Genomic DNA, 24,880 nt, shown 5'->3' with positions numbered 1-24,880 from the left:
GTAAGAGAGATCGTAGTAAATCTAAAGCATGGTGTATGTGGTTAAAAACTCATTTGTTTGCTCCTGGCAGCTCAAGGTTAAAGCCCTGGCGACTGGGTCCTGATAAAACATACTCTAATCAAGCTTCAGTGGAGACCACAAGGGATAAATCTACCTCTCTTCTTCTCTTCTCCTTTCACCTCTCCTCAGGTCCACTCTCTTCTCCAAAACCATTTCTCATCATCCTTTCGCCATGACTCCTCCTTTCTCGGCTTTTCTGTCGTCATGCCAAAATGCAGCTTTCTCCACTTTCTTCACTCTCTCTGCACGAGTCTTTTCTGTCCTTCTCTCGTCCCTTCTCAATCTGAAGGCTGTTGCTCTCGTTAATACACCACAAGAGTTAAAGTAGGGATGTCTGCATTCATATTAATGGATGAGCCTTTCTACTTGTTTGCTGCACATTCTGCACCCCCAATATTCTTGACGTTTCTCGTCATGCATTTCAGCACATATTCTAATCAGTTCCTTAAGCTCAATGTTCTGCATGAACATAGAGCTTAGGATAAGACACAAGGGAATGGGGAAAGAGGGGGGATGCAAAATTAGCATTTTCTATGCCTCCTCCTCTTCCACCTCTCCTTCTCTTTTCCTCCAGCCCCCTGTCTCTCTTTCTTCCTCATTCTTGAGCCGTTTTTCGAAGGGGGAAATTGATGAAAGGAAGAGGATGACCCCTTTCATCACTGGAAGTTATTGATCAGCACTTTCAGCCCTTCCTAAAAAAAAAGCTCCTTAAAAAATGTCATTATGCCAACATGTTCAAAACTCTCACACTCTCTTCCATTGGGAGTTGATAAATTGCTGGTAGTTTACATTGGGTGAACTTAAATGAACTTACATGGGTCATGATGATACGAAATCTGAGAAGTTGTTCCACCACCTGGTAAAACTCGAGGTTGTTTCTTATCTGTTTATCGAGCAGTATTTCCTTCTAGCGGTGTGGATAACTCTGATTGATGGTGGAAGAACAAATACACTCAGTGTTTATGTACACGGTGAAGTTAACTGGTGGTGTTGTGCTAATATTGAACTAAGAAAAAGAAAAGAACTGCAAAAGTGGAAACAGAAGTATAGCAGGAAGTTGTCTGCTGTAGATTTGACCTCCGACCTTGCTTGTTTTCAACAGAGACCGTGAAAAAGAACGCAGGATCTATGGTGATGATTATCATTTAGAGGGACAAACATCACAGTGTGTCCTTGACATTGACGAGCTAACGCACTAGTGGGTCAGCTAATAAACTGGCCTCTGTAAACTTTGCCTGTCGTACCTGCTCTCATCTTTTTTTATTAAGCGCTGCAGCAAACTCATTCATCTTTTAACGAGACAGTTTATCAAAGATATGGAGCCTGCCAAAGTCGCCGCTGTCTGTGTTTCCCTCCACGTCTGCAACTTATCACCTGAGTTATAAACTTTCAAATAGCGGCTATAAATGGAGAAAGGGCATTCACAAAGGTTAGCAGTGTTTTCATCAGATTAGTTTAGATAAAAGTATGGTGAAATTAATTTTGTGTAGGTCTGAGAAGGGAGATTTTAAAGACAAAAGTCTCTTAACACACGAGTGAATTGAGGCCTGGACAGACATGTATCTTTCTACAGTTGAGGCTAGACCCATGTTTGTGTACACCTCAGCATGTGTCATGTGTGCCTCTTTGATTCTCTGTGTGCATGTGTATATATGTATTTCACAACTGACTGGATTCAAATGAAAGCACCATGCCAGCATTTTAGCTGGTTGTGTGTGTGATTTCGGATGACAGTCTCATCGTGTGAGCATGGGTTTAAGCAAACAGCGACATGCTGCTCAAAACCCCCTCTCCACTCTTTCCCCACTACAGTTAGCCATAGATGCACTCTCCATGCCGGGTAAAAGGAACATGTGGGTTTGAGGGGAAAAAAACAAATCAGGTCCATATGCACACATGTACATAAACAAACACATACTAAACACATTAAAAAAGCAGGCTTAGTCATTTATACCAGTGAGCTGGAACAGTGGAATGTTCCACTGTAGTTTAGATGGACACCATGTTGTACATTCTTGCATACTAAAGCTTAGAATGTGTGAAAGTAAAATGTATTATCTGAGCTTACTGCCCATTTGGAAAATATGACTCATTAAATTGTTATATACAATCCTCACTCTCACTTATTTACATAATCAACTTGTTTTCCTTTTTTTTTTTACATCAGCTTGCAGCCCTGGCACCTTTAAATCCAAACAAGGAGACAGCTTCTGCTTGCCCTGTCCAGCCAACAGCCGTGCCAGCTCAGGAGCCTCCAGTGTTTGCTCCTGTAGAAACGGTTACTACCGCTCAGACACCGATTCTCCCGACTCCCCCTGTACCAGTAAGTAAAGACTGTTTTTACCGGATAGCAATGCAAGTATTACAATCCTTTTTAAAACAAGATAGAAATAGATTTATATTTTATTTTCAGACAGTAATCAAATGTATAGCTATAAACCTAAATTATTGACAGTGTCGTAAATATTCTCCCACACTTCCCTCTCTGAATTATGCTCCCATTGGCTGATAAAAGCTCGGAGTAGGTTCCTACCACACCACATTGATTGTAAACAAGTCTGGTTGATTTCCCAACGTTATCCTAAAGGTTATCATCCGACCCCGGCCCTGTCCGCTTCTCAGAGAAGTCTATCTGTTCACAATGCTGCCATCCTTTTCGGACAGACAGGGCAGGATTTTTTCTTGGAGCAGTGTCTTCGTTTACAGCAACATGGAGGAACTAATTCATCTGCTGGTGAAGAGGGAGGAAGACCCTTTTTTCTGTTGCTGGGGTTGAGGGCAGTGAGCGATACGGCTCCAGTAATTGGATAAGAATTGCCAAGGCTCTGCCAATAGTTTGTCTCGCTCGTTCTCCCCAGCAGTTCACACACAGACACACGTTAATGCATGAAAAATGTACTAATACCACAGCACAAGGAGCATTCGTTGGTCATGAATTGTGTTGATAGCAGCTATGGAATACTGTATGTGCATAATGATACATAAACTGTGTTTTGTAATATGAATCTCTGTATATTCCTATGTCTCTGTACTGTCACCAAGACACATTTTGTAACGCCTAGTGTGCATAGAGATTGAATTCACTCTGATTACAAACCTATTGCCCTCATCTCATCCACATTTCTCTTTCGCAGCTGTTCCATCTGCACCACGCAGTGTCATCTCCAGCGTGAACGAAACCTCACTTGTGCTGGAATGGAGCGACCCGCGTGACTTGGGTGGCCGCGAAGACATCTTATACAACGTCATCTGCAAGAAGTGCCTGCCTGAACGGGGAATGTGCTCGCGGTGTGACGACAACGTCGACATCTCGCCCCGACACCTGGGCCTGACCCAGCGCCGCGTGGCCATCCGTAATCTACAAGCCCACACGCAGTACAGCTTTGAGATCCAGGCGGTCAACGGTGTTTCCAACAAAAGCCCTTACACACCTTTGTTCTCTGCAGTGAACATCACCACAAATCAGGCTGGTAGGTGCCGCTGAGCGCTTGGCTTACCTGTCAAAGATCAATATTGAACTTGTGGACACTGCCAAAGGCTTGAAAAAGATGCAAGACAATGTCAGAGTATGTGTTGTGTTCTTAAGAAGTAGAGATCAATTTATTGTATGCATGTAGGAGTGTGTTACATATTTTGAAGGAAGACAATCTTCTAAATCAGTTTAGAAAGGGACCTTTTTCACACGCCCACAGCATGCTCTATACTCACACCACTGCAAATAGCGAGGCAGTCTGCATTCAAGGTGTTGAACCCTCAGTGTTCTAACTGCCCACTGCTTCCGACCCACCACTCCTCCAGCCCACAGCAACAGCAGCCAAAATATGTATATATACGCTATTACTTGTGTCACTTAAATCAACAATATGTACAATCGAAATTAAATGTTAGGGTCTATTATCTGGCATTATAAAAAGGTAGATAGGCTGATAAAATGGAAGGTAGATTATTTTTGTAAATACTCAATATAATTTCAGTTGCTTAAATATACCTTACAAAATCTCAGCGCTGTTGAGCTTACTCTTTCCTTTCCTTTCGTTTAAGGGTGTTGGTCTCTTTGTTGAGGTTCTCCCAGGGCTCTTACATTGTGCCTTGGATGTGTTTAGTAGTCATGTTAAATTTACAATTTCTTCAGGTTTAGACAACGCTAAGGATTATCTCATTCCCACATCTTCTCTCTCCTCTGTTCACGGCCGTGTCCTTCTTCTTTCAGGAAGGCCTTCTGTTTGGGGTCTAAGACCCAAAGGCCCTAGGGCCCCACGTACGGGCCTCATTGTTTTACATGACAGGGACCACTGTCCATCGGGGGTTGTTTGGGGTCATTTGGGTGCAAAAAAAGAGGTGAAGGAATAGTAGGGTGCAAGAGAGCATCAACTGTGATCAGATTATCCCCTGGTGTAGTCCCAATACCCTCCCTGCATGTGCATTCACCTTTTAAGAAGCAAAATAAATACTAGGGCGGCGATAAGCCCCGGGGGCCACCTCCATGGTTACTCCATCGTCTTCTCCCGGAGGAGGGCCCCTAATCCCCCTGGCTAGAGAAACCAGGGGATCTGCCTCGGAAGCATTGTCTTCTGGGGGAGAAAGGGAGACATGGTGAGCCTTGGTGGATAGTATGGGGGAGGGAAAGGTTTAGGGCGCAAATAGAGAGAGAGAGAGAGAGGGAGAGAGAGAGACAGGGATGTCTGCCCACAAACACAGGCAGCAGAGGGAGAAAGGAAATGCAAGGAGGAGGATGAAAGAACTAAATATTGAGGATTAAAATGCTTGAAATAAGGGAGAGGGTCTAAGACTGAGGGTGGAGATGGAGGTATGCAGTTGTATGCAGGAAGATGAAAAGTGAAGAACTGAAGAGGAGAATTAAAGAAAGTGAAGATTGACAGTTGAAGTTATAAAACAAATGCTGATTAATTGGTAGACTGAGAGAAGGGAATGTATCAGATGTACAGAACAAGCCTGAACTTAAAGAAGAGGAAAGATAGACAGAGAGACAGAGAGGCAGACAGCAATTGGCCATTAATAAGCACATGTGAACAAAGCATTAGAAGCTCAGGTGGGTGGAGTGCCAGTGTGGTTTATGCTCCTCTCTGAGTGAGAGTCAAATGCATGCATGTCTATCCTCAAGAGTTTGGAGCAAAACTGCAGAAGTTTAGCATGAATGCAGTTGAATATAAAGTGAAAACTCTACATCTGTATGTGTCCTTGCCCCCAAGCTTGCCTACAGTTGGTGTACGGTTCAGAAACCTCATGTACCAGAGACTTATCCATCACCTTTTCAGTTTGATTGTCTTGTCACAGGAGAATTAGACATCCCTTCTCCCTCCCTGTGGACTCAGAGGGAATTTGAGCAATAGTGGGGAATGGTTCTGCATACTAACTATCGGCCAAAGCTTTTCACAAAGCCCACATCCTAAGACTTTGTATATGGTCTTCTGTGGACATACAAAGGGCATAGAATTTGAAAAAAACATAACATAGAAAATGAAAACTAAAGTGGATTTTCTTTTATTTCTCATGTCCTTTGTAGCTCCCTCTGCAGTGCCCACAGTTCACCTGATGGCAGCCACAGCGAGCACCATGAGCCTGTCCTGGCTGCCTCCAGAGAAACCCAACGGAATCATTCTAGATTATGAGATTAAGTACCATGAGAAGGTAAGCGGCAATGTAAGTCAATGCCTCTAATTCAATCCAATTTAATTGACTTGCATGGTCTCTGTTTTACGTGTTTCTGTGAATGTGGAAAACAATGCCTCTGATGATAAACACATGGTTGCAGTGAGGCAAGTGATGCCATTTCCAGTATTAGCTTGTGTGATCGTCCTCCCATATTTATAACCCTCTTCTTATCACTCTATCCCTCCTTCTATGTATCACTTTCTCTCCTCCCAATCCTTTTCCATATTTATTTTATGCTCTGCCTTTTTCTGAAACCCTAATACCATCTCTCCCTCTTGCCCTCCCTGTGTCCTTCTCAATCCACGCATTACAAAAGTTTGGGATTTTTCAGGGGCACAGAGAGTTGAGTCTGGATCTGCCTCGGTGATAGAACAGAGGCACGCTGTGTATATCTGTTCTGTGTGTTGTCATGTCCTCCTCCCATTGAATTAACACACCAGCTACAATCTCTCTCTCTCTCTCTCTCTCTCTCTCTCTCTCTCTCTATTGCTCTCTCTTGCTTTTGTCTCCAAGTGGTTAGATTGGTGGCTAAGAGAGGGGAGAGCATCACAGAAGGGAGAACACAGGGGGCAACTGTTTGGCATTGTTTTGAACACGATTGCTTATCTTTGTCTCCGCAGGATCAGAATGAGCCCATTGCTCATACCATGACTGCACAACGGAGCAACGCCCGCATTGAAGGTCTCAAGGCTGGTACACCCTATGTGGTACAGGTCCGTGCCCGGACAGTGGCCGGTTACGGACGTTACAGCAGCCCAGCTGACTTCAGCACCAACTTGCAAAGTATGTTACTCCCAGACCTACTTCATTAAAGTAAATTGAATAGACTCAATTGCCTATTCATGCAAAAAGACTGAAATTCTTGTAGAGAATTTGACTTGTGATTTGGTGAAAATCTACTCTTGGCAATCAGTCTTGGTGTCAGCCTCACTTTTACTCTACATCACAGTCTTAATTAAGCAGACAAAGAAAACTAACTAAATAATCTATTTTGCAGTCTGCATTTGTTATTCTCAGTTTGTTCTTTGTTTTTGTTTTAAAGAAGCCATGGTTACATATGTAAGCATATAAATCTGAAGTGGGAATGTCGAGAAAGATGTCAAAGTTAATAATTAAACTTACGGCAGAGCACACATTGGCACAGTCTCTAACTATATAAAGGGACTTCGTCTATTTTGTGGTAAATGTTTGTGAGGAGTCCTTCAAGTGACCACTTTTTCTCTTTGACCCCTAAAGCCGATCCACCAAAGTCATGGCAGGAGCAACTGCCACTCATCGTGGGAACAGCCACCGCCGCCTTCGTCTTCATTATTGCAGTTGTGGTCATCGCTATCGTCTGCCTCAGGTCAGAATATTTCTAACTCTCTCAGCCACTTAAAAAGGTCAGAACACATCAAAGATGAGCATGTGTGCCAAAGCATATCTACGCAGACTTGTTTACAGGACGTATATTTATTTTTAGAGATAGCTTCAAATGTCAACTTTATTTGCATGTCCTCCAAACAACCCCAGTGGGCTGCTGTGCCACCTGTGAGGCCACTGAATGCCAGATTAGCCTTCTGAATTTGTGAATAGTAAACAGCTTTGGCCAAAATGCTGCTTTGCCCACTGGACACAGCATGGTGAAGCAGCTGTTGATCCGGATAGGTCTTTTCTCATGGCCCAGCACTCAGAATCAACTGTGCAATCGCCCTAACACAAAGAACCCAGATGTGGCCCTGTCTGCTGGGCCCTATTGACTGAGAAGATGCGAGTGGCCGCTCACACCTTTCATCATCTCTTTCTAACCACACTCGTTTTATTCTTATACCACTCATTTGTCAAGCAGCAAATGCAGTGCTTGTGTGTGTATAAGTGTGAAAGGTTGGCACCCACCACTGACTTGTGTCCACTGAGTTCCCTCCGCAAGCCATTTCATGCAGTGTCTGACAAGCGTGGGCATCGGTCACGCTAGACTGAATAATAATCTCCCTTGCTACCCCACCTCTCCCTCTCGCTTCTTCACTCCCTTCTATTTTCACACCGCCACATTGTGTGTCTCTACCAGGGTCTTGGCTTAGCTGCTGCTCTGACTGCCACTGAAGAAAAAGAAGAAAATAGTATTAATACAAAACATAGAGCTTTGGCATATTCCCGGTACCAAATTAGAATGGGAAATAAGATGCAAATCACCATTGGGTATTATTGCCCTGGTTACTGGTTAGACAACAATGGAAGCACATTAACATGTATTTTCAACAACCCGGCTCCCTCGCTGTCATCGTCTTTGCCACTCCCCCCACCTCCACGAAGGAAGATGAAGATACAGAAACTAAAAGAATAAAAAGAGAGAATGGAAATGGTGAAGAATGACAGCAAGACAGAGAGAGTCCAAGAGGGAGAAAAAAGAGGAGACAGAATTGCTCAGTGTGATGTCTGTAGGGCGAGAAAGGCGAGACAGCTGAGCATGCTGTTTGAGTCTGCTTTTGTCTTGCTTGCTCATTTTTACGGTTACCAAGAGTAAATGGCTTTCTCTTACTACTTCAGACAATAGTATAATATCTTTTTTTGTTTAGACTCATGTTCTATTCCCCAAGTATGCATATTACCACGAGTCATTGATCCAATCTTTTGTTATATACAGTTCATCTCTCGCTTCAAATGCTGTATTGTAGTGTGGCTACATCTCTGTAGACAATATTAGGGATTTATTTTCTCCACCCGTCTTTGTTCCCTTCCGGCATTTGCACCCTGCTGTGTGGAGCCCAGGTGACTCAGTTTGTGTTTTCATCTTTCTCAACAGAAAGCAGAGAAACGGCTCAGAGTCAGAGTACACAGAGAAACTGCAGCAGTACAGTAAGTCTCTTTTCTGAGAAAGGCCCAACATTCTTAACCATCAAAGAATAGCTCACACATGAATTGGCTTTGAGTGCAATAATAAAGCATTGATCTGACCTTTGGTTGATAAAGAATATGTATTTCGAACGCTACAAAGAGTTCAAGTTTAGTTTGACGTCATAGATTCACTTTCCTGTTCTTGCCACTGAATCCCCTATAGTAACACCCGGAATGAAAGTCTACATTGACCCCTTCACCTATGAGGATCCCAACGAGGCTGTGCGCGAGTTTGCCAAGGAGATTGACGTCTCCTGCGTGAAGATCGAGGAGGTCATCGGCGCAGGTAACCCACCAAAGCTCCTGAGCTACAGGGGGAAGACTGCTAGTCACCTCCAGGCCATACCGTTAGAGGACTTCACACCAAGCGGTACTTTCACTCAATTCATCGCTAGCCCTCTTTGCTCCCCCTTCCCCTCCCCCTCCTCTCTCCCCACACTCGTCATCTGTTAGGAACCCTTTTCCAGTATGACAGATGTCTCCAGCACTCTGTGTTTAAACCATCACTAGCTGCAGTGTGTTGTCTTTAAGTTAGCGTCACTCACAGTTCCAGCACCCTTAAGTTGTGTACCATGCCGTGTGCGTTTAGAGTAGCTGCAATGCCTTTTTTATGGTGTATTATAATTTCATCCATTTCCTTTAAACAGAGCCCAATCCTGGATTGTGAAAAATGCTATGTGAGGACATAATTTCAGTTGAGTTCAGTCATTTCCAAAAGATAAAAAACGTAATTCTAATGGAATCAGATGTTGCGCAATGCGAGACTACAGCCCCATACAGACATGATTTGTTTCTCTAGGGGATATGGCAATCCTATCCGAGCATACGTGTGTGGTTTGCTCTCTTATCTCTTTCAGTATTAATTACAGCCTTATTGTTTTTTGGGCCACTTGTTGGCCCTGCTTTTTCTCATTGTTTTTCTTATACAGATACAGACTTTGTTAGTTAAAAAATAACTATTGCTATTGGAAAATTATAGTTTTACGAAACCCTATTACTTGGTTACTGCCATACAGTTTTTATTGAAAGACCATGGGGAGAATCTGACGCTACAGGCCCTGTGGAGTGTGTTTATGTTACCAAGGAGCACTGCAAATATGTGTCTTCTGCATCCCCCAGAATTATAGATGTATGTCTGTATGGGGCATAAGATATAAAAACATTTCTTGTCCAGGACTGGTAGTCTCTTCCCCTGCACACCTATTAGCATCTCGAGAACCTCTTTTTTACAGAGTGCTTCTTCTGGATAACTAAATGTAACCCCTGTTTCTAGCATTATGTGATTGTGTCCCCTCCTTTAGAATACCTCCCAAAAATGAGATGTTGTAGATAGTATTTTTTGTATACGATATATTTGATAGTAATATGTCTGCTCAAAAGCTGCAGGACTGTGCCAATTGAGGTTGAGTTTTCTTAGTAATGTATCTGAGCCAAAATGGACGATGTTGTGATGGCAGTGATGGGAGTCCCTACTACTGCTTCTGCTACTACCATTATTACTGCTACTACTACAGCTCTTCTACTTCTGGGGCCACTACTTGAAACCAGTCGCTTCCCAGCATTCGCCTTCAAAGTGACGAACCTCAACCCCTGTCTTCCCTGTCCCCCTCCTTCCCTCTCCCCCCTCCTCAATCCATCCCTCCATCCCTCCACTCCTCCACCCCTTGCCAACTCACCCCTGACTTCCCCCACATCGCTTGATTTATCTTGCATTCTTGCACACGCTTGGTGTAGACTCTAAACGTAAAGCGTCCACAACCCCAAGAACCTTCAAGCTTCTGTCTCCACCTCTCTCCTCCTCCTGTGCCCGCTTCTCTAGTCACTCTGAAGCATAGCACCCCCCTCCCCTTACCAAATCCACCCCCCCCCCTCTCCTCTTCTATCCCCCTCAGCTATCTCCCTGCTTTGACAATTTTTTTTCCCTCACATTTTTTACATTTCAAATGCGTTTTTCTTCTTACATTTCGTCATTACACCTAAAACTCACCATGCTGTTTCTTTTAATCCGTAGCTTAACAGCACAACGTCATTGTATGCTCCCCCATCACCACCATGCATTGACACTGGCCTAGAGTCCTTGCTTATCTTGCAGTTCCCTCTGTCCCACCCGTCCTGCTACCCTTCCCTGGCTCCTTGGTTCTAACCAGTTAACTGTCCCCTCTTTTCCCCCACTCTCCTCCACTCTTCCGTCATGCCTCTCTCCCCTCCCTCCTTCTCGCTCTCTCTCTCTCCTTCTTTTGACGTTTCTCTGCCTGGCTCACATGGGCTCTCACAGGAGAGTTTGGGGAGGTGTGTCGAGGTCGCCTAAAGCTGCCTGGGCGCCGGGAGATCATCGTAGCCATCAAGACTCTGAAAGTGGGTTACACTGACCGCCAAAGGCGAGACTTTCTGTCTGAGGCATCCATCATGGGCCAATTTGACCATCCCAACATTATCCGTCTGGAAGGTGTGGTCACCAAGAGTCGGCCAGTGATGATTGTGACTGAGTTCATGGAGAATGGAGCGCTGGATTCTTTTCTACGGGTGAGGAAAAAAAGGGGCACATGCAAACACTTTACATACAAGAATAGCTCTAATAATAGCTTTGCCTTATAAATTGTGTCTGGGATTTTCAATAATGCAACAATATCCAGCAAATAAGCCGTCCAAGTCTGTTTTTAATTATCTCACTTTCTTTCGAGACATGAAAGGTCTTTTTATGCACTGCTACAGAGCCGGAAATGGTTATCTGACATATTGCGCTTTCAGGCGATAGGTGACATTTACAAAGAGCTCAGTCTCCAATGTATCACTGCCTTAAAGTCACATCATACACTGTCTGCCAGAGAAAGGGTAAGGAAGAAACTGAGGATGGATAGGAAGCAAAGAGAGAGAGACGTTACAGTGTGAAGTGATAGGAGATAGTAAGAAAGTACTGTAAGAGAGAATGAAAAATAAGAAAGATAGGACCAATAAAGATAAAAGTGTGGCAAGCATATATTGCTTTGAATATTCAATTCAATTCAGTTTATTTGTATAGCCCAATTTCACAAATTACAAATTTGTCTCGGAGTGCTTTACAATCTGTACACATAGACATCCCTGCCCCAAAACCTCACATCGGATCAGGAAAAACTCCCAAATAACCCTTCAGGGGGAAAAAAGGGAAGAAACCTTCAGGAGAGCAACAGAGGAGGATCCCTCTCCAGGATGGACAGGTGCAATAGATTTAATGTGTACAAAAGGACAGATTTAGAGTGTAAATACATTCAATGAATATTACAGAGTGTATGAATAGTTCATAGTAGGCATATTCCACGATGGAGACCTCCACGATCCATCAGGCAGATGGAGGTAGAGAGGAGGAGTGGGCGGAGTCTCAACAGGGCAGTGGCATAGTCGGTAGCAGGAATTCCACGACCCAGACCTCGATGATCCATCAGGCAGATAGGATCTATGCCTTGATCTAGTAATCAATCTATCCTTGCTGTTCCTTCTCTTCTTATTCCAGCTCAATGATGGGCAGTTCACAGTGATCCAGCTTGTTGGCATGCTGCGTGGTATTGCAGCAGGCATGAAGTACCTGTCAGACATGAACTACGTGCACAGAGACCTGGCTGCCCGTAACATCTTGGTCAACAGTAATCTAGTGTGTAAGGTGTCTGACTTCGGCCTATCTCGTTTCCTCGAGGATGACCCTACAGACCCCACCTATACCAGCTCCCTGGTGAGTCGGAGTGAATGTGTTTGTGTGTGCTTGAGTTTGTGTGTTCATATTTGGAATCAATGTTTAAAGGTCCTACATGTACTGTTTTAACATCAATACATCACCAATTATGTTAATGTTAGCACACATTTATCTATAGCATTTCCAAGTATGAGCGTATTAAAACAATAGATATGTCAAATCTGTTCCCACATGACCTAACCATTATGGGCTGAAAGGAAGGTTTTATTTCTTCTTCTCTTTTTTTCCCTTGTACATGCTGCTGTGTTGTTTCTACTGAAGCTTCAGCAGCTTTACTGACATTTTGAAAAATCCATAACCGACAAATTACTGGCATGTCTCCTATGAATTGAATTATTCTTGCTCCTATACTCACATGACAGAACGTGTAAAATTGGCAAAGCAGGGTTTGGAACATGACATAAGGCTAGTTAGTCGGAGAGATATATGAATGGATTCTACGCTGGTGATATATCAATGTTGAAAAATACAGTTTGGAGCACATGAAATATTATTCTAGCTTCACATGTTTGTACATATCATTGTCTGTTAACCTTGTACGTACATGGTGTTTGGGTTGTACAGCATGTATCCATGTGTTGTGCATCAACATTTCCCTTAGACTGTGTTTTTCTCACCCTCTCTCTCCCTCTTGTATGTGTGTGATTCCGTGTTTGTGATCCATCCCTCCAGTATTTCATGCTCACCTACTCATTCGCATATCCACAGGGAGGGAAGATACCCATTCGCTGGACGGCTCCCGAGGCGATTGCCTACAGGAAGTTCACCTCGGCCAGTGATGTGTGGAGCTACGGCATCGTCATGTGGGAAGTGATGTCGTATGGCGAACGGCCGTACTGGGACATGAGCAATCAAGATGTAAGCTGATACAAGGATAATTTCCATAAAGTGATATGTCCATAATATGACATTACATGAAACTTTATATTAATAATTTCCAATTTCCAAATTGTATTTGTTTAAAATATCCAGCATAAACATTAGCATTTTAGCTCTAATAAATCTAAATGTATGTTAAAAATATTGTTTACCATTTCAGTCCAAAAGCCATTCTCTCTCTGCATAACCATCCACAACCACCACCTAAAACTAATCATTCTCTGTCCCTTATTTATACGCATTCCCTCAAGCATGTTTCCCTGTTTATCTCTGACTCTGACTGCATCATTTCTCTTATTCATCCTTTTCTGTCCTCCCTCACTTGCTATTTCCATCGACCCATCTCTCTCATTGTGTTCCGTCCTGTCTCTACCGTACTCTGTGATTAGAAGAGATTGAGATTTCGGCCTTCCTCAGGTGATAAATGCAGTGGAGCAGGACTATCGACTGCCCCCACCCATGGACTGCCCCACAGCACTGCACCAGCTCATGTTGGACTGCTGGGTCAAAGAGAGGAACCTGCGACCCAAATTCACCCAGATTGTGGCCACACTGGACAAACTTATTCGTAATGCTGCCAGCCTCAAGGTGCTCGCCAACAGCACACAGTGCACTGGGTAAGTTGTAATATGATTCTGATGCAAACAAGTATGTGGGTCACATTAGGTTCATAATCAGTAAAGCCCTGTCAAGATAAGCTTTCATGCAAATGTCGTATCTTGTGTATGCTCAGTGGAGCTGGTAATTATAGAAATTGACTAGTCTCAGAGGTCCTTGATGAATTTTAGTAAGTGGATAAGTGATCTTCGTAAAGGGAAATAATGTCCGATTATGGTCATCGCATAATAGATATTAGTGCTGATTGCTTTCTAAAAGTCTTCTATGGTTTTTTAGGTCATATTTTGAGGGGACCTGCTGACTCTTGCGATAGATTACAGTTATAGGTCATTAGTTTATTGAATGAAGTCACTTGACTTTTCAGCCGTGAGAGTACTGGCAGAAGCCATTTAATTTGCACCTGAGCCAGAGCCACCACGATAATGATTTCCATTGTGCAAATATTTCTTATCCAAGTTAATATGGTGTACGTGAGTCACTCTCACTCAGTTGTAACAATCTTTTAACTCCTATAAAGTGCAGATTTCTTCCAATTCAACTCTTTAATTCTCACAAATGCAGCCTGGTCCATTATGCAAATCCAAATTAACATTGCTCAATACAGCCCTTGAAGCAACTCCTTTGCCAACTGGGAGCATAATCAATGATGTCACATCTACATTTAGCTGCACAACCTTCCTCCACAACCTGTTTCCTGGAAAGAATTCGAAGGAAAGAAGGTGGTGGAGACGGAGTGACAGAAAGGGGGCTGACCTACCTATCCGTCCCTGCATTAGGGTCTTGAGGTCTTGAGGGAAGGCCGCAGACAATCCTGGTTTAGGCTCATGGGAGACACCAGGGCCTCGGTTGGCCACCATAGTGACGTTCTTAGAAGATTAAGCTTGCGGTTAATTAGCTCGATTAAGGCGATGCAAAAAGGACGTGTGCTCCTTTTAATTAGCCACTAACGAGATTTTAAACGGGCCAGCGGAGAGGTGGCCTCCTGCCGACACAGCTAACAAGGGAGGAGTGAGAGATGATGCCGCCGTTCTGGTCGGCATTGAAGGGTGGATTAGAGGTTAGCTAACACAGTCTGGGATAAAAGTCCTTAGGTCGTGTGCGTTATGTGCACTTAACAGTAGCTGCATATTGCATTGTAGAGTTAAGTGTGAAGTGGAATGAGCAGCAGAGGTTTAGTGACGCTAAGCTTCTTGAACCATCTGTGCGTACTTTCTACTGTTGAGTCTATGTTGTATTTACAGACATTCACAGTCTCTAAACTTCTTAAAAATGCATACAACTTGAATGGATCTAATCCTTTGGGCAAGTGTTTACAGTCCCAACAATTGACCTTGACTTTAGGCTTGGCCAGTAACTGGCTCACTACCTAGCGAACAATATGACCTAACGTCCCTGCTGTGTGCCTGTGTTTCTGCTTGGGGCTCACATGTGGCCAGCAACGGTCTGGACCCCTTTGAAGCCAACTTTAGAGAAGGAGGACTAACAATACTCTATTAAGAGAAGCCGGGTCTGGCGTTAACAACAGCCTGAGGGGCTCCGAAGCACAAGCCTTATTAAAAATCCCTCCATCTACACCACTCAATGGAGCCTCTGTATCACTATTATTAACTTCCCCTCCATGCCTTTTCTCCTTTCTCCCTCTTTCATTCTCCATTCCTCTTTTAATTGTTAATGATTCTAATGCCATCAAAAAGGATGACAGGGATCAACAGAGCAGAGAGGAGGGGAGACAGGGGCTCTTTCTTTTTGCCTGCTCCCTCATCTGTTTCTCCACCCTCTGCTCACCACACCTCCCTGTCTCTTCCTCCACCTTCCTCTCCTCTCTTGTTTATCCGCTCCACTTCTCTCTGAGTTGTAGCACAGTTTTATTAAAACTCCCAAGGGGGCCTCTCTATTTACAGCATTGATCAACTCAGGGTTACTTTCTTCTTTAAAAAGGCCCTTTAGAGCTGTCAACAGGTGTGCAGGAACATGCATAACACACTCCAACACATTTTTAGGAATGCACACATGAAGGTTTGTGAGTAACTCCTTCCATCATTGCCAGTGTACATGAGTCAGTCCTCCCATTCAATCACACAAACACAAAAGCGACATCTGTGTTTACATTCCACAGATATCATGAAGCATTTTCCCAAAATGTCTTTCCACCTCTGTGGAATTGTTTAACACTTTTGTCTGGCCAACCTCGGATGAAGTTACTGTAAGAATATATGCCTCTACATTCTAACACACTCAGACAATGACCATTAAAGCATACGACTTTTAAGTTACAAGTTAAACTAGTTCATACAGAGAGACCAAATCTAGTTTGAGTTGACCAAGAAAAAAACACATGGAATTCAAACTTCCCAGATCAGATTCAAACCACACTTGCATGTGGTTTGAAAATGCAACTCAGTACAAACTCTCAGATTAAATTTCAAGTGGGATTCTTTTCTGTTATGTCAGTCCCCATGTAACACAGTGACATCTGACTGAAACAAGACAAACAAGGGCCAACAAACAGGAAGAGAGATATACAGATATGTCTAGGGAAACGTGGCACATTCTTACATCACTGATGCTGCCAGATAAATGCATTCATGATCAAGTAAAATGTCAACCCGGTTACTATGACACCTGTTGTAAATATACCACGCGATATACCACACGATTATAGTTTCCCAACATGAAATGTGATCTGGTTCCTTGTAATATTTAAATGTGTGTAGTCATAATTCAAGGCAAGATTTGACATTTGCCATATGAACACACACCACCTTGCCTCACCAGCTTCAGCGCAAGCATCCACCACCAGCCACCACCCAAGCCTCCAGCCAGCAATCTCCACAGTCATAAAAGTAACCCCCCACTCACCCCCTTGCACACTACTCCTAACATGTGGAGAAGAGGAGGAGAGAGGAGAAGAGGTGGAGAAATGGAGAGGTGGCGCTCAGTGGGGGGCATTTGGGGGTGAGGTTGGCCGGTAGAGGCAGTAGAGTGACGACCTTAACCCTCTCTCTCTGTTTCTCTTTCTCTCTCCTCCTTCCCCCACTCCCCAATGTAGGGTATCCCAGCCCTTGCTTGACCGCTGTGTGCCAGACTATACCACTTTTACCACTGTGGGGGACTGGCTGGACGCCATCAAGATGAGTCGCTACCGTGACAACTTCGTCAATGCCGGATTTGCTTCCTTTGACCTGGTGGCCCAGATGACAGCAGAGTGAGTGGAGAGGGAGTGGATGCAACTCCTCAGGCCGACATTGATAGACTGTGTGGAGTTTGAAAGCCAAAATTAGTATTATACAGATTGACCTTAAGGAAATAAAAATAGTCTCATGGCTAAATTGAACATGATACAATGTGGAAAAGAGCTTGATTTAATCATAACAGATATAAAAATCAAAGCACAATGTATTTTTGATACATTCATCTGATATTTCAGATGAATGTATCAAGTGTGTATTCAGTGTGCCACGAATATAAGCCACACCTTGAGGACATACTGTATCATGCCATCTACAGTTATGTATTCCAGCATTTATGTAGACATATAACGGGAGATTTACTGGCAACATAACTTGACAAGAGATACAAAAGAGAGATCATGCAGTATAAAACATTAAAACACAAGATCCTCGATGCGTTTCCTAAAATTTGGTAGGTAATCCATCAGGATAGGTTAGCTGAAGACTGGGAAGGATTATGTAATCAAAAGGGGGCTAATAACAACCACCTGGCCCAGAAGCTTCGACAAAATTGACAGATACCCAATGTTTCAGTGTAGAAAAAATGTTCAGCAAGGACTCATTGCTGCTTCCCTAACTAGGATCTCAAGTTGACCTTGACGATCATCCACCTTCTGCTGTGTTTACAAACAGGAAATTATGTAATGGAAGTCATGGAAAGTGGAGGCCAGTAATGATCAAATAAATGAATTAGGATTATAATGATAAATAAATTATCCTCATTAGCTGCATAACAGGCAATGGAGGTGAGGGTAATCTGTTTCAATTTGGCCATGCTGACAGGTGTGGTGTATACTGTGGCTCTCTGTTGCCCCTAATGGCCAGTAATCCCTCTAATGGTTCCCATTTATTATCATTTCACCCTCCATCGCTGCACTGACGGGGGTGGCGAAATATGAGAAAAAAAACCAAAAACATCATTTATTTGTGTGAAAGTATGGTAATGCACCCTTATTTTGCTCTGGAGAGATTTGCAGTGTGGAATTGTGTCTGTGAGCACATGCGCATGATGTGTGTAAGTGTGTGTGCGCATGTGTGTGTGTTTGCTTGCTGATGTGTGAGTTTCAGTGCACACTTTTATACTAAAATGGATGGGGCCACAAAGTCATTGAGAACAGCAGAGTATATGGTGTCTGTGTGTGATATTAAATTAACCAGTAGTACCAGTAGCAGAGTGTGTGTGTTTGCGTGTGTGTGTGTGTGTGACTGAACGGAGAGGACGCAGACTGTGGCAGAGACCCAACAGTTAGCTAATCACTGACCCAGACGCCGTCCGCTCTCTCCTCATCAATTGACTGGGGAAATCAAACAAGCGAGCGGTAAAGAGAGGTTCTCGTGATATAATTGTACAGCGTTAAACCAACATGGCCATGTTGATTAGATTATGCTGACTGACTAATGACGGCCAAAGCAGGTGCACTCTCCCAGGCCTTTTCTCCCAGGGTGTAGTAATGTCAACATTTCACATTTTCCCACTGCACCTTCAGCTTACTCTAAAGATTACACCGTAGCTGCTGTGAGCCCTCGGCTATAAGACTAGGTTACACTTTCCAGTCCTATTTGCTGTAGTTCTTCCTGGATATTTTTGAGCACTGTGGAAAGTGGTTTGCAATGGTGGCTGAGCTAAAGCTGATTTACTGACACACACACACACATTCCAAGAATGAATGACATGCCTAACTGAGTAATCTGTTTAGTATCTTACATAAAAAGATCTTCCATTTCTTTAGCTAAGTGGCCAGCTGGTGTGTACTCTGTGAAGTCCGCCAGCTGCTGAACAGTAGGAAAGTTTGCTCTATAATCATTAACTATAGCATTATGGCTCTTTGATTCTCCTCCTGTTGCTCACCTGCCGGGCAACGGAAGTATGTTGCATTAAGACCAACATTCACTAAAGCTGGATGAGTGTCCCCATTTTGTTGACATACCCTCTGGATGATATTTTATGGGTGATGGCCAAGGTGCTGCCCCTGTTCACACCTGGCTGAGCGTGTGTTTACTTGTGGGTGAAAAGGGAAATTTGCAATTCAGCTTGAACACGTGATGTTTGCCTACTTTTATTGTTTGATTCTTTATGCGTCAGCCACCTGTTCTTATTTTCTTCTCCTTTTCTTCTCTCTCCACAGGGACTTGCTGCGGATAGGTGTAACGCTGGCCGGCCATCAGAAAAAGATTCTTGGTAGCATTCAGGACATGAGACTACAGATGAACCAAACACTTCCTGTCCAGGTGTGAGCGACAGGACAAACAGACCGATGCAGTCGAAGGACAGCCAGACAGGAAAAGGGGGAGGAACTGTGCCAGAGAGAGCCATTGGAAAACCCTAGCTGCCTGACCCATCTCTGCCAATTAGACGCTATGAAACTGGCTTGCAGTGCCTCTGACCATTTTTATTCTCGTTATTTCACTACCACTTCCATTTCCTGTTTCCATTTCCTGTTCCTGCTTTTTTTAAATTCCTCATTGTTTCTTTTTGCATCCAATCAGAATTTGTGTGTTTTGAAAGAGGAGCAAGAGTTACCCCCCTTATATTCCATGCGTGCCTCACCAGCTCTGGTGTGGGTTGACGTTTGCATGCATGTGTGTCTTAGTGAGGTTGGCCTTAGCCCTGTAACTGAAATGTCACACTCTGATCCTCACTCGAGAGCCCCTCCCTGTGACCTCTCAACCCAGCTTTGATGGACGGAACACATAGTCAAGAATGAACACCCTGGTATAAAAAAAAGTGAACAAAAGGTTCACAAACAAGAAACACAAAACAAAAAGCAGAGGTGTTTCGGACCCACAGGAGATAGAGGACAATTTTTTCCCTGATAGTAGTTGTTTTACTGTGCACGTGTGTGTCATTCTCCATCTTCATATTGAAGGTGTGTAACATTAAAGGGCACTTGCTGGAGAAGGTTGAGGTAGTGGAAGAGGATGTATGATTGCTGAGATCAAAGGTCAAGAAGACAGGGTCAAATAAGGTCAAAGGAGGGCAGTCACATTTTTGGACACTTGTTTTGGCTGCTGAATCCTCAAAAGGTCACCAGATGTCCTCTTTGCCCTGACCTGAAGGGACTCAGGATAGCTCCAGAGCTTGGGATCATCTGCTCATCAAGTGTGTTTTTACAGAAACATTTTTTTTAATTTTTGTTTGTCCACCACCTTTTTTTAAAATCTTTTTGGCTTTCTTACACATTTTTGGGAGATTTGTGGTTTCAAAATGGCCGGTCAAACACAAGTACCCTAACTGGACACTTTATGTGATTAAGGGGAGACAAGGACTGTGGCAACACTAAAGAAAGACCACTGGGCCTTTTGTGTGTGTTTTTGTATGTGTGCGTACGCATGTGTGCGTATATGTGTGATTTAGTGTGCTTGGATGTTTGGGTATGTCAAGTTGCACACAAGTATACTGTACAATACAGCTTCCGCTATTTGCCACCTTGGAGAATTACCGCATGAACTGAACCGTGACAAGGAGCAAATATATCTGAAACAATTACGCTATATTCTGTGGACACCTGCTAAACATTATTTTTTATTGAATCCAACAAATTAGGATATATATATAAATATATATATAATTCTATATATTTATATAATGATATATATATATATATATACATGTATATATATATATATATATATATATATACATTTATATATATATACATGTATATATATATACATGTATATATTATATATATATATGCAGAAATTGAGAGAAACCACGAGGGACACCTTATGTTCTACGTATTATAATCTGGATTTAGAAACAATCAAATTTCTTTGTTTAATTTCTTGACATCCTGCCCTATGTATTTATTTGTACCTTGCCCACCAACCCCCACTTCCCACCAACACCCAGATGGACTGTATTTGGTAAGGACTTGAAACAATCAGAAGGAAGATAAACTCCAAGAGGATTCACCTTATGAATTGCTGATTATTAAACAAAAGAAATTGCATATAAATTGGATATTGTATTTTTGTTGTTGTTCTAAACAGCCTGTACATGTTTTGTAACAAAAATACGATAAATATCAAAAGAAAAATTGTGTTTTGACAAAATGGAATTGTTGTTGTGACGTGTGAATTCAGAGTGAATTTAACAGAACGTAGAGAATGGGTAAAGTCAAGAGGTAGAGAGGAACAACACCCATGGTTAGATAACATGCCACCCATTGGTCCATTGTTGTGTGAGTGTATTTGCGTGTTTGTCCAACATGAACTGGATATTAAGCTTCCCCAATCTATTCTCATTCATCTGTGAAGCACTGAGCAGTTCTTCCCGGCACATTGTCCTTCTTTTTTTATCCAAACGTCCTTTAAATCACTCACATGTTGGTTACATAGGTTTTAATTTCACCTATTCATGACGAGGATGGATGGTCCAGGGATGATCATTTCAATTGCCATAGAGGGCGGAGCTCCACAGCTAGACCCGCTGTTTGCCCCCCTGCAACAGGATCCTCATCAGAGAGTCCAGAGCTGTCAAGAGAAACCTATTGGTCTCTGTCTGTCAGCTCGATTAATGCGGCAGCCAATCTGGCATTGCGAGGATACGAGTATGCAGTGAGCGCAGACATACGGCTGGCTGACCTATCATTATCTCTCTTCATTTCCTGTTTGGCCTGCAATCATCCTGTCTCAGCTCAGGCTGCTGCGTGATTAGTACAGTTCAGGACCAACAGCCCTGGCATGCAGAAAGACAAAATCTGCAGACCCCTTCATCCTAAATGATAGCAGCTGCATCATGGACACCGTACCATTTGCACTTCTAACAGAGGGGTGTTTGAAGGTGTTTGGATTAAGGGATGGAGCAACATCACTGGAACAGTCTCCACATTGATTGGGTTGGAGCTGATCAATGCAATATGTGAATATTATTATTAATATCATTGATGTGTAATAATAGCGAGATGCAGTGTGTCTTCCCATATTACTTTTGTCAGCCTCTCAAGTCCCTTCAAAAGCCATGGAGGATATTATGTAAAACAACAAGGTTTTTCAGTTTGATATCATTTCATCTTATTCCACATACTAACCCGTGTTACTAACCCGTAACATTTGTGGTACACAATCAAGTAGTAATTTAACTGTTGTGAACACAAACTATACCATATCATATCCCTAAATTGTTGTCAGCTCAGACTTTTCAAACGATGGCAGATCAGAAGCACAGGTAACGTCAGAGTTGGTCTCGCAATAGAAAAGTAAAGAAATCCGTTAGATTAGATTATTTTGTTTCTCCCCCAAGCAAAACGTAATTTTGTTCTGAAAAAAGTGACAGAGTCTACTTTTTGAGACAAGAGAAGAGCAGAATTAATGCAGTCAGAAGCTCACTTTCACCAAAAGTCTCCCGGGAGTATGCAATACCACTCTCTGCTGCCCTCAGCTCAATCATTGAATCAGCTAAGCCCCTCTGTTGCAAAGTTGCCTGTGGCACCAAAAAAGAAAAAGTTGATGAGCATAACCATAAAGCAGGAGGGGCATATGGGGGATAAATACAATCAGATGGCAGACGTGCCCACTCTTAAAAATGTCAGCGCTTTGCAGCCGACATGAACTATTGATGAGGTGCACATGGTGCGCTGGGGTCTGGAGTTGTGTTCACTAAAGTCAACCGGCCGTGAGTGATGAGCTCAAACGGCACTGTTGCACATCTTAAAATGATTAAACTTCTCCCACTTCAACTGCAAACAATTATTCTTTAACTGGATTCCTCACACATTTCTGCGAGTGTTTAATATTTCAAATTCACGGACAGGAAAGAAATTTCTGACAGAACCCATTGCTAAAATGAAGACGGACTGTTATGTGTGTGTGAGAGAGTGTGTGAAATAGAAGGATTGACATTTTTTACAGACACTTTGATCACCAGAGGTTAGCCTTTGTCAGATGTGGTTGTCTCTTTGTGTGCCAATAGGATTCAAACCTTCCTTCCACCTTTCTCTCCCTATTCTACATCCTCCAAAGACCGACAAACACCCCCACCTTTCCCGAAACTCCATCAGTTACAACTTTCTAACCTTATTTTCTTCAGTTGTCTATTCAAAAAAAGTATATACAGTACTGTCTTTTCTTCTGTCTTATAACAAGCTCACTCTACATCTGTCTTTTAGCCACTTTTGAAAATCCCCTCTTTATCCAAGGAAGTGTGATGTTTCAGAGAGTACTGTAAATGTATCGTGATCTGCGAGAAGGACGGAGCAAAGCGCTGAGGAATGCAATTGTTGATTCCTCTTTGAAAAGCATTAAGATGTATTTAATGCTGCAGACATACACAACAAATTACTAAAAATAATGATGATGCATTCTTGTAGAAATATTTTTAAAATACCCTTTTGCAATTAAATTATTTAAGAAATGTGACCCGATCTCCTGAGTCTTTATGTTGTGTTTTGAATTGATAATTCCTCCATGTGGTACGATGCCAACACATAAGTGCAAACATGTTCTCCAGTCGAGGAATTGCCCAAGACAAGCACGTTCACTTCTCTCCCTCCTGTAATCATGACCAGAATGCATGTTGTTTTTCATTAGTTATCACAATAACATTTATTGTTGATAAAGTGGCACCAAAGGATTACCTGCTTCAGATAAACATACAACACTCCCATATGTAACTCTGCATATCACTATAAATGTTCTGAGTTTACCTGTTAGAAGGAATTGTTCATTTTTCATCAAAATCTCTGTGAATTCATGTTATTCTCTCAGAAAGGTTTAGCCTGCATCATTATACTTACCCTAGAAAAAGCCTGAGGGTATTTAGAATAACACTGTCTGTAAAAATCTCTTTTGTAATGCTGTCTTTCTTCATTTATAGCTACAAGCATCTGATGAATGGATATTGATCCTTGAGGGAAGTTGCCCATAGTCTATTTCTAATGCTATTAGAAATAGACTATTCCTATGTATTTTGCCCACATCTTACCACAGGTATTTTAAAAACATTAAGCTAATTCCAAATCAGATCCAATTTCACAAAACCTGTAAAACCTGTCAAACTGGGTCAATTTGCTTTTAGCCCCACACAATTGCAATCCATAGAGTCATGCCGATGCCATGCAACACTAAAGCTTCCCATATTGTCTTTCAAGGCCACTAATTTATATGAGCTCCTCTCATCTCTGCAGGCACTGAGCCAACAGTCTTATTTTTACAGCAAGAAAAGGAAAGATGCTCAGATCATAGATTCTACCTCATCCGCCCCTCACCTTGTCCCCTGGCTCCCCTCGTTTCCCACTCTGTCCAATTAAATACAGAGCCTTGGAACGGTTGGTCTCGGTGTCTGGGTAGGGCAGATATTTTTGAAATGCTCCCCCCAATGCACTCGGAGAACTTTCAACAGAAGATTCTGTGGGTTCTTTTTGGGTTGCAGCAGACAGAATATGTTTCATCTTTTAACTTTTTCTCCAATGTTGTTGTCAGATGATGGCCTTACTGTATGGTCCAGCAGCATTTCATGGACAAATAATCAGCATTTCATTGGCACCACTCTAACAGAGGATACTTCAAAAACCCATGTAAAGCAACATCAATAACTATGATTACTGCACGTATTCTGCGATAGATTAGGGGCCACATCATTGGTTGAGAGCTTTTGAAAAAAACAGATAGCGGGTGCTTCTCCACTGCTCGATACACTGTATAATATGTCAGTTTAGGTAAAATATGCCAATGGCAAGATGAACTAGAGCACTCTATACCTCCTACATTCACAGATCACATTACTTTAAGCTGGATAATATTGATTGTATGCTGACCTGTTTCATCAAAATATGCCATATAATATCAGGGGGTATATTGAGACATCAATTAAGATCAA

The 24,880-nt window shown here is 42.7% G+C and overlaps 1 protein-coding gene across 6 annotated transcripts in view; it reads left to right on the top strand.

The window, feature by feature from the left end:
• LOC130193448 (ephrin type-B receptor 3-like) overlaps positions 1-23,421 on the top strand; it is a 57,649-nt gene extending 34,228 nt beyond the window's left edge. Inside the window, exons 4-16 of one of the 6 annotated variants that reach the window (XM_056413893.1) lie at positions 2,228-2,383; positions 3,195-3,530; positions 5,585-5,709; positions 6,354-6,516; positions 6,970-7,078; positions 8,516-8,568; positions 8,771-8,893; positions 10,883-11,130; positions 12,098-12,313; positions 13,043-13,192; positions 13,631-13,830; positions 16,881-17,036; positions 19,188-23,421. In XM_056413893.1, coding sequence (XP_056269868.1) covers positions 2,228-2,383; positions 3,195-3,530; positions 5,585-5,709; positions 6,354-6,516; positions 6,970-7,078; positions 8,516-8,568; positions 8,771-8,893; positions 10,883-11,130; positions 12,098-12,313; positions 13,043-13,192; positions 13,631-13,830; positions 16,881-17,036; positions 19,188-19,296 — 2,144 coding nt within the window. In that variant the 3' untranslated portion in view covers positions 19,297-23,421. Of the gene's footprint in view, positions 1-2,227; positions 2,384-3,194; positions 3,531-5,584; positions 5,710-6,353; positions 6,517-6,969; positions 7,079-8,515; positions 8,569-8,758; positions 8,978-10,882; positions 11,131-12,097; positions 12,314-13,042; positions 13,193-13,630; positions 13,831-16,880; positions 17,037-19,187 lie in introns of all 6 variants that reach the window. The other 5 variants (XM_056413891.1, XM_056413892.1, XM_056413890.1 and 2 more) reach the window with 5 other exon arrangements.
• Positions 23,422-24,880: the final 1,459 nt, after the last annotated feature.

This window comes from Pseudoliparis swirei, chromosome 5, assembly GCF_029220125.1.
Source record: "Pseudoliparis swirei isolate HS2019 ecotype Mariana Trench chromosome 5, NWPU_hadal_v1, whole genome shotgun sequence".
NCBI classification, from domain to species: domain Eukaryota; kingdom Metazoa; phylum Chordata; class Actinopteri; order Perciformes; family Liparidae; genus Pseudoliparis; species Pseudoliparis swirei.
The sequence above is the reverse complement of the archived record's forward strand: the minus strand, read 5'-3'. Positions and strand labels throughout refer to the sequence as shown.